General features: G+C 41.8%; 1 protein-coding gene across 8 annotated transcripts in view; it reads right to left on the reverse strand.

Annotated features, from left to right (window-relative positions):
• The window catches only part of LOC125240746 (protein transport protein Sec16A), an 87147-nt gene extending 81160 nt beyond the window's left edge, over positions 1-5987 (reverse strand). For all 8 annotated transcript variants that reach the window (XM_048148799.1, XM_048148798.1, XM_048148796.1 and 5 more), the window contains exon 1: positions 5670-5987. In XM_048148799.1, coding sequence (XP_048004756.1) covers positions 5670-5729 — 60 coding nt within the window. In that variant the 5' untranslated portion in view covers positions 5730-5987. The remainder of the gene's footprint in view (positions 1-5669) is intronic.
• Positions 5988-13031: the final 7044 nt, after the last annotated feature.

The raw sequence follows: 13031 nt of genomic DNA on the forward strand, positions 1-13031 counted from the left end.
TCGAGTACTCATCAAGACAAGTCCGATGACGAAAACAGCGTTTGCCTGTGTTACACTAAACCAGAGTTCTCCTAGATGCAGCCAGGGTTCAGCATCAGCTGGACTTCGGGTACTGCTTACTCGAGTACTCATCAAGACAAGTCCGATGACGAAAACAGCGTTTGCCTGTGTTACACTAAACCCGAGTTCCCATAGGTGCAGCCAGAGTTCAGCATCAGCTGGACTTTGGGTACTGCTCGCTCGAGTACTCATCAAGACAAGTCCGATGACGAAAACAGCGTTTGCCTGGGTTACACTAAACCCGAGTTCCCCTAGGTGCAGCCAGGGTTCAGCATCAGCTGGACTTCGGGTACTGCTCACTCGAGTACTCATCAAGACAAGTCCGATGACGAAAACAGCGTTTGCCTGTGTAACACTAAACCCGAGTTCCCCTAGGTGCAGCCAGGGTTCAGCATCAACTGCACTTCGGGTACTGCTCACTCGAGTACTCATCAAGACAAGTCCGATGACGAAAACAGCGTTTGCCTGTGTTACACTAAACCCGAGTTCTCCTAGGTGCAGTTCTCCAGGGTTCAGCATCAGCTAGACTTCGGGTACTCATCAAGACAAGTCCGATAAAAAAAACCGGCCAAGAGCGTGTCGGGCTACGGTCAGAACCTATCAAGTTCAAAACAATTTTCCTAGAAAGTCGTTATAAAGTTCTAGTTTTTTTTGTGAATTTTTTCATATTTTTTAAACTTATGGTTCAAAAGTTAGAGGGGGGGGGACGCACTTTTTTTTCCTTTAGGAGCGATTACCGGGGGTACCCTAATAAAACATTTTTGCCATTTTTTATTTTTGAACTTTGTTGGCGTGATTGATTTGATATACATATTGGGACCAAATTTCAGCTTTCTAGTGCTAACGGTTACTGAGATTATCCGCTGACGGACGGACGGACAGACAGACATGGCGAAACTATAAGGGTTCCTAGTTGACTACGGAAGTACGGAACCCTAAAAAGCAGCGTTTGCCTGTGTTACACCCGAGCAAAGCAGGAGCCTATCATAACTATAAGTATTTGGTATTGAAAATTGAACCTTATTTTATCTACAGCCGTTTCCATTAAACAGAAACGCGCAAATATCACACACAGTGCCGCCATAGGTAACGATCGTATGTTATTTCGTTCGGAGTAATGTGTGCTTTATGAGCGAGGTACAGGATTTAAACTCGCACGATATGATCTATAAGGGAAAGCAAATAAAACCCAATATAAGGCTCACCCTTATGGCGTTAGGCTGAGCCGATGATAAGGGTTTTGAAAGGGTATTGGGCTATTTTAGGTAAGCGCTTTCGTTAGGGCTTGAAAAGCAAAATGAAAGGGTATCGCGTCAAAAGGGTAGGGTAAGTTAAGCCTAACGAAATACCCATACAAAACCCCGTATAAGGGATAGCGGGCCGGTCCCTGCTATTAACACTCCTAAGGGGTTGTATAAAATGAAGAGACTACCCTTTGGGGTAAAGGCTTGCCCTGGCATATTCCAACGACTCATGTCAACGTTATTGGCTGGTATTTCTGGTGTAGCCGTACTGTTAGACGACATTGTGGTGGCTGGCAATGGAGTGCAAGAGCACAATACGAGGCTCGAGGCGGTACTTCAGAAGTTACAAGAAGCGGGATTGCGAGTGAATAAGACCAAATGTAAATTTGCTGCCAGAAGTGTGCAATTTTTAGGTTTTATAATCGACGAATTCGGCATACACCCTTGCGAGGAGAAGATTCGTGAAATTGAGAAGACACCAGCACCACGTAACGTGAAGGAGCTTCAGGCATTTTTGGGGCTGATCAATTTTTATGATAGATTTTTGCCACACAAGGCCTCGATTTCTAAGCCATTGTACAGATTATTGGATAAAGATGCGACATGGAAATGGGGAAAATCTCAGCAAGATTCATTCGAAAAGTTAAGAAAAATGATTTCCAGTTCAGATACTCTGGTACATTATGACATAAAAAAGAAACTTATTTTATCTTGCGACGCATCGCAGTTCGGTTTAGGAGCAGTGTTGGAACACGAGATGACTGATGGAAGTATCCGACCCGTAATGTTCGCCTCGAGAACCATGAACGCACATGAACGTAATTATGCACAAATAGACAAGGAAGCAGCTGCTATCATATTTGGCTTGAAGAAATTCCATCAGTTTATAAGTGGTCGAAGAGTAATTATCAAGACAGATCATAAGCCTTTGTTAGGAATATTCGATTCGAAGAGACCCATACCCAATATTATTTCACCAAGGATGCTAAGGTGGGCACTTCTTTTGAACTCGTACGACTATGAGATTCAATATGTTGAGGGGAAAAAATTGGTAATGCAGATGCCCTCAGTCGATGGCCAAGCCCAGCAGGTGCACAAACGTCAGAGGAGGATTTTTTAGGAATCTTACTCATAGAGGAGACACCCATTGAATTGGAATTTTCGGCGACAGAAGTGGCGAATTTGACGAAGAAGGATAAGTGCCTCAGTAAAATATTGTACTGGATACGCAATGGATGGCCTGGGAAGAGCGAGGAAGAGTATAAGATTTATTGGCAAAAGCGAGATGAGTTATCCATGTATAAGGATTGCATTTTATGGGGAAATAGAGTAGTTATACCAGAAAAGATGCGAGGAAAAGTGCTAGAAGAGCTTCATATGAATCATGACGGTATTGTGATTACAAAAGCTATGGCGAGGAGCTATTTTTGGTGGCCTGCGATGGATAAACAAATTGAAGAGATGGTGAAGAGCTGTAATGTGTGTGCAGAAAATCGAAATATGCCATCAAAGGTTACCCATCAGTGGATTAAACCGGATAAAGCGTGGTCTAGATTACATATGGATTATGCTGGGCCATTTCAGGGGAAGACATTTTTAATCGTAATCGATGCCTATTCTAAGTGGCCAGAAGTCAAGATTGTACCAGATATGAGCAGCTCTGCCTTAATAAGAATTTTGCGAGATATTTTTGCGGAACAGGGTCTTTCAGACGTACTTGTCAGCGATAATGGTAGAAGTTTTGTTTCAGAGGAGTTCCGTAAATACTTACAATCCCAAGGGATCAGGCAAGTACTGTCCGCTCCTTATCATCCGGCGACGAACGGCCAAGCGGAACGAACGGTACAGACCGTAAAGGCTAAATTAAGAAAATTGACTTCAGGACCATGGGAAGCGAGATTAGCAGCGGTGCTGTATGGTTTACGCACTACACCTAACAGCGTCAACGACAAAACTCCGGCTGAGCTCCTGAACAATGGGCGATTTAGAACGAAGTTTGATAAGTTGAACCCTCTGTTTTCTCGGTGTGCTGATACAGATGAAGCAGTAGAAAAGAATAGTGCCACGAAGAACAGGGAGTTTCAAACTGGCCAGTCAGTATATGTCAAGAACTACTGCGGGGGACCACGCTGGTTAAAAGGAATGGTGGAAAAGCGATTAGGGGTTTGCAGATACTTAGTGAGATGGAACGATAAGCTGCTAGTGAGACACATCAATCAAATGCTTAGTTGCGGGGAGGAAAGTCGGAAGAAAGTTCCTGAGGCAACCGATGGGGCTACAGATGACGATGACGAGGATACCCGAATCTCGATACCGTCGCCGCATCGTTGGGCCGACATCATAGGTGTGTCCGGACCCCAAGACATCGCGATACACAGAAACTCTCAAAACACAGCATCCAGCAGCCATAAACGTGCCAGGCAGACCACACCCCCAGACTCACCCGATCATAAGAGAATAGCCCTAGGAGATAGTGACAGTGAGTCAGAGTTATCTCAAGGTAGGGATGTAGAGACAGAGGAAGAATAGTACAAGTGTTAAAAGTAGTGTAGCTGTAGCATAGTGTAAGTGTAGGGTTAGGTAACTTAGGTAATAGTGTTAGTGAATTTTATAAATTAGTGAACTCTCTTAATGGGGGAGGTATGTTATGTATGGACAATGAGGGTAGGGTTTGACATTTGTGTACAAAGTGAGGTAGTTGTGAAAACCAGTCTGTCAACGCGAACCTGGACCAGCACATGTGCTTGGACCCCGAAACTGTGAGTTATAATAAAGGTAAAAGTGTAACACAACCACTTTTAGAAACATAATAAGAGGGAAATTTCATGATTGGTGGGAATTATTCAGTAGTTTAGAAAAAAAAAAACATTTAGAAATCCCTCATTTGAATCTCATTATACTGTAATAGACAAATCAATCAGAAATAAAAATCGGTTCACTGCATAGCAGAAGCAATGAAAAGATTCGCCCAGCAGCATTATGAATTTACTACTAAGATAATTTTTAGACTAAATACTTAGCAATCTGGGATTGAAATTTTAATGAAAGGCTCTAAGCATTGGAAGAAAAATTTATAAACCAAAATTTATGTACATGAAACGTGTAGCGGTGAGAGTGCTAATCCGTTATATGAGATCAATCTCCAAGTAAAAATAGTTACCTAGAAACTAAATACATGTGAGTGTGTTAAGTAAAACATCCCACTTTGTCGGTTACCATTATGGCAAGATTTACTAGTATCTTTATATGAATAAACTGACAAAGCGGCATTATAGCAATCGACAAAGTGGGACGTTTTCCAGTTTCACAGTCAGTTTTACTCTCAGTTTCCAGTTCAGTTTTACGAAAGCAACTGCCATCTGACCTTCAACCCGAAGGGTAACTAGACCTTATTGGAATTAGTCCCAGTTTCCTCACAATGTTTTCCTTCACCGAAAAGCGACTGGCAAATATCAAATGACATTATGCACATTAGTTCCGAAAAACTCATTGGTGCGAGCCAGGGTTCGAACCCGCGACCTCCGGAACTAAAGTCCCACATACTTACCGCTAGGCGCATACTAATATGGCACATAAATACAAAATATATCACACTTCGATGATCAACTTCATTCCAGGTCCCCCTATGTTTACAGTAAAAAGATCTGATAAGAAAAATTGCTTAGCTTAAACTACACATATTCACGAGGAAAACATATGTTTTAATGTTCCATACAACTCCAATTACATTAATTTTATGGCACTATACAAAAAAAAAAGTATGACAATCTCAGATCGTACTTTAATTATCCCTGTCTAGAGAATTCTTCAACATGATCCTCATGTGCAGCAGTAGCACCAGCATTATCCAACTTCAATGCAAAAGTGAGTTAAAAAAGACTTTTAACTTTATTCTGTTCAAGTTACAGCAATGTTACTTTAGTAAGGAGTTCTACTGCCCTCACAGAACTGTGAATATTGTTGTACTAGCTTTAATTAGTCTATGGTGCCTCAGAAGAAGAAAGATGAATGAATGGAGTAGGTACAAGAAGGAATTTGTATGTTTATGAAGTAAAAACTATACCCCAACACAAATACAGCATGATTTCAAGATGGAAAAGCTGCTCAAAACTTCACTACTTAGCAATATTGCGTCGTCATCAGAGGATACAACAGGTTAGTTTCACAAAAAAAAATGGGTTAGTAATATGCGAAAATCTCGCTATAAACTAGTATAAGCTGATTAAAAGTGTCTAGTACACCCAAAAGAAGTATAAACACGTAATTATAGATTATAACATGCGCAAAAACTCGATATACGCGGCCATAACAAAACTGTTTTCAGCGCAAAAGGCAGACACGTATACCTGGGTACTTCGCACTCACCTGGGGGTTGAAGGCCGCCTGGTCCCCGGGCGGGCCTCCCGGCTTCTTGGCCCACGACATGGCCCTTTAATTACGTAACATTCGCCAGGAATCCGCACGCATATGCTAGCTACAACAATACCAGTCACTCTCTGACATGCACCGCACTTTCACTTGTCACCTTTCACTATCTACTTTGAAACGAAGAAACATAAATACGTATTCAAAGCTTATTTCTAGAGTTTTAGAAGTAATTAGTACGTTTGTTGGGTTATTTCATAAATATTTCAGAAGAAAGTACATTGTTGACAGAGAGCCATCGATCGGAGCGAAGGTGCCCCGTTGGCAGTGTAGCCATGTACGTTACGACATGACATGATTGCCAAACCTTGCGGAGACGTGGAAGGAATTTTAAAGTAGCTGAAATCTGTTGCAAATTAAATGTTATGGGTGTTTTACTATTATTGTAATTTGAGGATTGAATGAAAACGTACAAAAATGGGAAGAAACATAGTACGGTTTGAACTAATGTGACCAAAATTGTAAAAGAGTTTGAATATCTTTTTTGAAAATTAAGCAAGCAAAATAGAAACATAACGTATTTTAATTACATTAAATAATTTAAAATTTACTGAACTATTTTTTGTGTATCTTTTAATATAAATATACTCAATTTAATATAGTTTTACACAAAAAGGATTTACTTTAAATGAAAATAAGCATGTATTCAATTTTCTGTATCTATCTGTGCATTTATACCCCAACCGTCCATACACAAACCACTTGCCCTTGCTTGGTGGCCTTGAGGAACGGGACAATGACGTCATCTTTTTCGTGCATGCAGCCCGTAGTAACGAGTTATTAGACGTTATCACGTCAAAAAACAAGAATAATGGCACTGGCAGCACCGCAGCATTTGGCATTGGCAGCAAATGGAATGGATGCGACATGTCAAACCGTTGATCACTGTTGATAAGCAAAAGGAGCCCGATTTTAGGACTTAGAAAATTTTTGTTAAAAATTTTCATTTATTATTTTTGAGTGTTTGTAATTTAAAAACATGAAAGATTGCATTAAAATAAGCATCTTTTATAGAATGAAGTTGCTTGAAAAACCTACTTATTTAGGAGTTAGAGCAGTACGAAGTTGCGAATTTTCCCATAGTATTTACTAAGGCGCCAGAGACAGAAAATTTACGATGATTTTTTGACGTGAAACGTTAGGTGAACGTCTTTAACGTGTTATGGCGCGGCGGCTTATATCTCTGTAACTATAATACCTACATAGACAATTTTAACATGACTGTATAGAGGAAAGTAGCCATTACTCGAACATATATAATTGACTGCTACAGATGGCGCCACTTTTGCGGTAAAAGCGTTCCATTCGGGCCAAAAATTACGTTTTTTTTAGTGTTTGTTTAGCAAGTACTCACAAAAATTGTATTGTGCTGTACCATAAAATGGTATTGTTAGACAGATCTAGTGCTAAATTATCGAAATATTATAAAAGACTAACATATTTATTTATGACCAGCTGGAAAAATTCATTAATGTGGCATTTTTTACAAAAATTTAGTGATTGTTCACGTTTGAGGACATCGTATACAAAAATTAAAGCATAAAACTGTCAAAAATTACTTAAAACAGTAAGACTAACTAATAAGTATTAAAATAAATATGCATTATCCATAGTAAAACTTATTCATCTTATCAAATAATGCATTAGAAACAATGGCGGCAGCAACGGCTGGCAATGTACTGAAACTTGTTGGCAATCGTGACTCTTTCGATTCGTTTGAGGCAATCTTATGCAAAAATTAAAACATAAAACCGACAAAAATTACTAAAAATACTAAGACTAACTAATAAAGATTACTATAAATATACATTTTCTGTAGTAAAACATATTCATCTCCTCAAATATGCATTAGAATGTATGGCACCGCCGTCGCATAAAACATACCAAAGCAATCTTGTCTCTTCCGATTCGTTTAAGGCCATCGTATAAAAAAATTAAATCATATAACCGTAAAAAAATACTTAAAATACTAAGACTAACTAATAAGAATTACAATAAATTTACATTTTCTATAGTAAAACATATTCATATCCTCAAATATGCATTATAATGTATAGCGCCGGCGGCCGCATGTTATATGTTATAATGAAGCAATCTTGTCTCTTTCGATTCGTTTAAGGCCATCGTATGCAAAATTTAAACATTAAACTTTCTCAAAATACTTTTATTACCTAGATCAAGCAATAATGATTCATTGAAGTTCAAATTCAGTAAAGTAACATATTAATATTCTCAAATCAGAATCTGTAGCGGCGCGGCAGCAGTAAATGGAACCGACAGCGGTTGCTTGAGAATTTGGTGTTTTTAATGTTCATTCATTCATTCAAAATTTTAGTAGTTACTATGGGTGTCGAAAACTTCTAGTTATAAATATACAAAAATACTTACATTATATATATTAAAAGACACCTCCCATAGAACGAACCTATTAGCCTCAAAGTCCTCAAACTAATTGTAAGACTAGCTCGTACTATGAGTGCCAGCGACATTATACGTACCTACTTTAAATGTTGATACATTTTTAACCGCCGCCTCAAATATCCCCGGTCTGGCGTAGTTAATAGTACCCTGCCTGCTAAGCCGCGGTCCTGGGTTCGAATCCCGGTAAGGCCATTTAATTGTGTGACGAACACAGATATTTGTTCCTGAGTCATGGATGTTTTCTATGAATAATAAGTATGTATATCGTCGCCTAGCACCCATAGTATGAATTAATGGTGAATTAATCATAATTAATACTGTAATTATTCTCACTAAGCATGTTTAAATTTGCCAGCGCTTTGGTGCAAACTGTAATGCTATGTAAATTGTATGTTATATCAATAAATAAATTAATAGTACTAGCTTTGCTTAGTTTGTGGCTAGGTTGATCTGTGTAAGGTGTAGTCAATACTCAATACTCAGTATTTTATTTATTTATTTACATGTACAGTACTTTTTTTTAGTGGTGCGCAGGGCCCGAAGGCCCCACGGACTCGTCTTTTGTTCACCTCTAGTGTTTTCACTCGAGGCCGCAGGCCGAGCTGCACATAGATAGATTAGATAGTGATCCCACGCGGAACACTTTTTATACACTTTTGTTATAGTTCTGCGTGGGAGTTGGACCTCCGGCCCGCCGCTTCGCTTTTTAGACACTCTTATTATTGGTCTGTGTGGAAGCACTATCTGTCCGCAGCTTGCGTGCTTGGGAGCGCCTCGGGGACGCTCCGGGCCTTCGGCCCTACGCGGAGCTCGGCCTTCGGCCTTCGCTGGGTTTGAATAGAATAGAATAGAAGTGTTTATTTGCTAGAATACGTCACAATATAGGTCTTAAAAAATAGATACAGAATCAGTATTCAGTCGACATATAGCCAACATGCAAAGTGTTTACATTGTATATTACATTCCGTAACGGTACATCAGGTACATGCATATCATTAATAGCCTAGATCCTAATATATAAAACAATTTCATAGTCATTATAAATAAAATAAAATATTAACTTACACATGAATTATTGCACATTACAAATTAGAAATAAAATCAAATAGTTAAAAAAAGGCCTCCGGCCCGCCGCTTCGCTTTTAGACACTTTTATTATTGTTCTGCGTGGGAGCACTATCTGTCCGCAGCTCGGCCTGCGGCCTCGCGTGCTTGGGAGCGCATCGGGAAGCTCGGCCTTTGGCCTTCGCTGGTTTTCGAAGCTCAGCGATGGGCCTCCGGCCCGCCGCTTCGCTTTATAGACACTTTTATTATTGCTCTGTGGGGAGCACTATCTGTTCCGCAACTCGGCCTGCGGCCTCGAGACCGCTCCGGGCGTTCGGTCCTACGCGAAGCTCGGCCTTTGGCCTTCGCTGGGTTTCGAAGCTCAGCTTAAGGCCTCCGGCCCGCCGCTTCGCTTTTTAGACACTTTTATTATTGCTCTGTGTGGGAGCACTATCTGTCCGCAACTCGGCCTGCGGCCTCGGGACCGCTCCGGGCCTTCGGCCCTACGCGGAGCTCGGCCTTCGGCCTTCGCTGGGTTTCGAAGCTCAGCGTTGGGCCTCCGGCCCGCCGCTTCGCTTTTTAGAAACTTTTATTATTGCTCTGTGTGGGAGCACTATCTGTCCGCAACTCGGCCTGCGGCCTCGGGACCTTCGCTGGGTTTGAAGCTCAGCGTTGGGCCTCCGGCCCGCAGCTTCGCTTTTAGACACTTTTATTATTGTTCTCCGTGGGAGCACTATCTGTCCGCAGCTCGGCCTTCGGCCTCGCGTACTTGGGAGCGCCTCTGGGACGCTCCGGGCCTTCGGCCCTACGCGGAGCTCGGCCTTCGGCCTTCGCTGGGTTTTGAAGCTCAGCGTTGGGCCTCCGGCCCGCCGCTTTGCTTTCTAAGACACTTTTATTATTGCTCTGTGTGGGAGCACTATCTGTCCGCAACTCGGCCTGCGGCCTCGGGACCGCTCCGGGCCTTCGGCCCTACGCGGAGCTCGGCCTTCGGCCTTCGCTGGGTTTCGAAGCTCAGCGTTGGGCCTCCGGCCCGCCACTTCGCTTTTTAGACACTTTTATTATTGCTCTGTGTGGGAGCACTATCTGTCCGCAGCTCGGCCTGCGGCCTCGCGTACTTGGCAGCGCCTCTGCTACGCTCCGGGCCTTCGGCCCTACGCGGAGCTCGGCCTTCGGCCTTCGCTGGGTTTTGAAGCTCAGCGTTGGGCCTCCGGCCCGCCGCTTCGCTTTTTAGACACTTTTATTATTGCTCTGTGTGGGAGCACTATCTGTCCGCAACTCGGCCTGCGGCCTCGGGACCGCTCCGGGCCTTCGGCCCTACGCGGAGCTCGGCCTTCGGCCTTCGGTGGGTTTCAAAGCTCAGCGTTGGGCCTCCGGCCCGCCGCTTCGCTTTTTAGACACTTTTATTATTGATCTGTGTGGGAGCACTATCTGTCCGCACTCCGCAGCTCGGCCTGCGGCCTCGCGTACTTGGGAGCGCCTCTGGGACGCTCCGGCCCTTCGGCCCTACGCGGAGCTCGGCCTTCGGCCTTCGCTGGGTTTTGAAGCTCAGTGTTGGGCCTCCGGCCCGCCGCTTCGCTTTGTAGACACTTATTATTGTTATGACTGGGAGCACTGTCTGTCCGCAGCTCGGCCTGCGGCCTTCGCTAGTTAGTTACGTCCCCTCCTCAATAGCGGTGGTCCACACAACGTTTCACGTTATCCATCGCGGCTGTGTCCCTGACGCAGCCTACCTTAATTTTTTTTTTACCAATATAACCTATGTTAATAGTGATAAATCATATAGAACACGTTTAAATAAGGATGTTTTGTTATAATTATAAACTTTTTCTTTTCCATTAATATTTACTGAGATATTAGGGTTCTAAGATTAGTAAATGGCACTAGCACTTTAATAAAATTAACGCGTGTCTCGCAAACGGTCTAGGATACAAAATGACGACTTTTATATAGGTATAGGTTAGGTTCGAAGCGCTGGTGGCCTAGCGGTAAGAGCGTGCGACTTTCGATCTGGAGGTCGCGGGTTCGAACCCCGGCTCGTACCAATGAGTTTTTCGGAACTTATGTGCGAAATGTCATTTGATATTTGCCAGTCGTTTTTCGGTGAAGGAAAACATCGTAAGGAAACCAATAATAATTCCAATAAGGCCTAGTTACCCTCCGGGTTGGAAGGTCAGATGGCAGTCGCTTTCGTAAAACTAGTGCCTACGCCAAATCTTGGAATTAGTTGTCAGAGTGGACCCTAATAGGCTCCCATGAGCAATGGCAAATGCCGGGATAACGCAAGGAGGATGATGATAGGTTAGGTTCGTTAGGTATCTTCAAACGGCCGAAGGCCAAACTGCACAGAATAGGAGCCCCGCGTAAACGGGGCTCCGTCGATATCGCTTTCTGTCTTTGGCGCCTTAGTAATGCTACGGGAAAATTTTGCAACTTTGCACCACTCTAACTCCTAAATTAGTAGGTTTTTAAAAAAACTTTAATTTATAAAAGATGCTTATTTTAATGCATTCTTTCAAATAAGAACAAAAAAACGTGAAAAAAGTCCCAGAATCGGGCCCCTTTTGCTATACTCTGACCGCCCCTGTCTATACTACTGTAATGTTTGACGTTATCACGTTAAACTACCGTCCGTAAAGCGACTTTACAGACAACCAATTTTTTTGACGTGATACATACCAAATACTATGTAAACTCTACGAGTTAATACGTGCAGCTCGGTGCCAAAGTTGGCAACATGCACACTAGCGCTCCTAGCGGCATGAGTTGATCAAAATAGTTTAGTTTCATACAGCATAAAATAAAATAAAATTACAAATTCTCAAAATCAAGTAATAGCATTTTCTATTTTAATTTACTCAAATAAAAGTGTGAACAACTACTTTGATCAACTCGAACCGCTAGATGGCGCTAGTAAAATTGTTGCCGCTCAATTGTATGGGAAACGTCAGAAGCTGCACGTATTAACTCTAGAGTTTATATAGTATTTGTACATACATACATACATACATACATACAATCACGCCTGTATCCCATAAAGGGGTAGGCAGAACACATGAAACTACTAAAGCTTCAGTGCCACTCTTGGCAAATAAGAGGTTGAAAGAAAACGAAACTGTGACATCGTCTAACGATACATGTGATAACGTCTAATAACTCGTTACTACGGGCAGCATGCACGAAAAAGATGACGTCATTGTCCCGTTCCCCAAGAGAGCGAAAGCGCCATCTATTGGCGCGCGTAGGAACTAAGCGGCTGATCGATGCGCTCGGTATGGTTGTAGCGTGTGGCCTGAGTAAAGCACCACAGCTGCGACAGATGGCGCGCCCGTGTTTATTATTTTTGAGTGTTTGTAATTTAAAAACATGAAAGATTGCATTAAAATAAGCATCTTTTATAGAATGAAGTTGTTTGAAAAACCTACTTATTTAGGAGTTAGAGCAGTACGAAGTTGCGAATTTTCCCATAGTATTTACTAAGGCGCCAGAGACTTAATAAATTTACCTTGTTTTTTTTTTACCAATATAACCTATTGATAAATCATATAGAACACGTTTAAATAAGGATGTTTTGTTATATAAACTTTTTCTTCTCCATTAATATTTACAATACAATACAATACAATACAAATACTCTTTATTGCACACCTCAATACACGAAACAACATAGCAAGTATAAACAACAACTTATATTTACTGAGATATTAGGGTTCTAAGATTAGTAAATGGTACTAGCACTTTAATAAAATTAACGCGTGTCTCGCAAACGGTCTAGGATACAAAATGACGACTTTTATATAGGTATAGGTTAGGTTCGTTAGGTATCTTCAAACGGCCGAA

Source organism: Leguminivora glycinivorella, chromosome Z (assembly GCF_023078275.1).
Source record: "Leguminivora glycinivorella isolate SPB_JAAS2020 chromosome Z, LegGlyc_1.1, whole genome shotgun sequence".
Classification (NCBI taxonomy): Eukaryota; Metazoa; Arthropoda; class Insecta; order Lepidoptera; family Tortricidae; genus Leguminivora; species Leguminivora glycinivorella.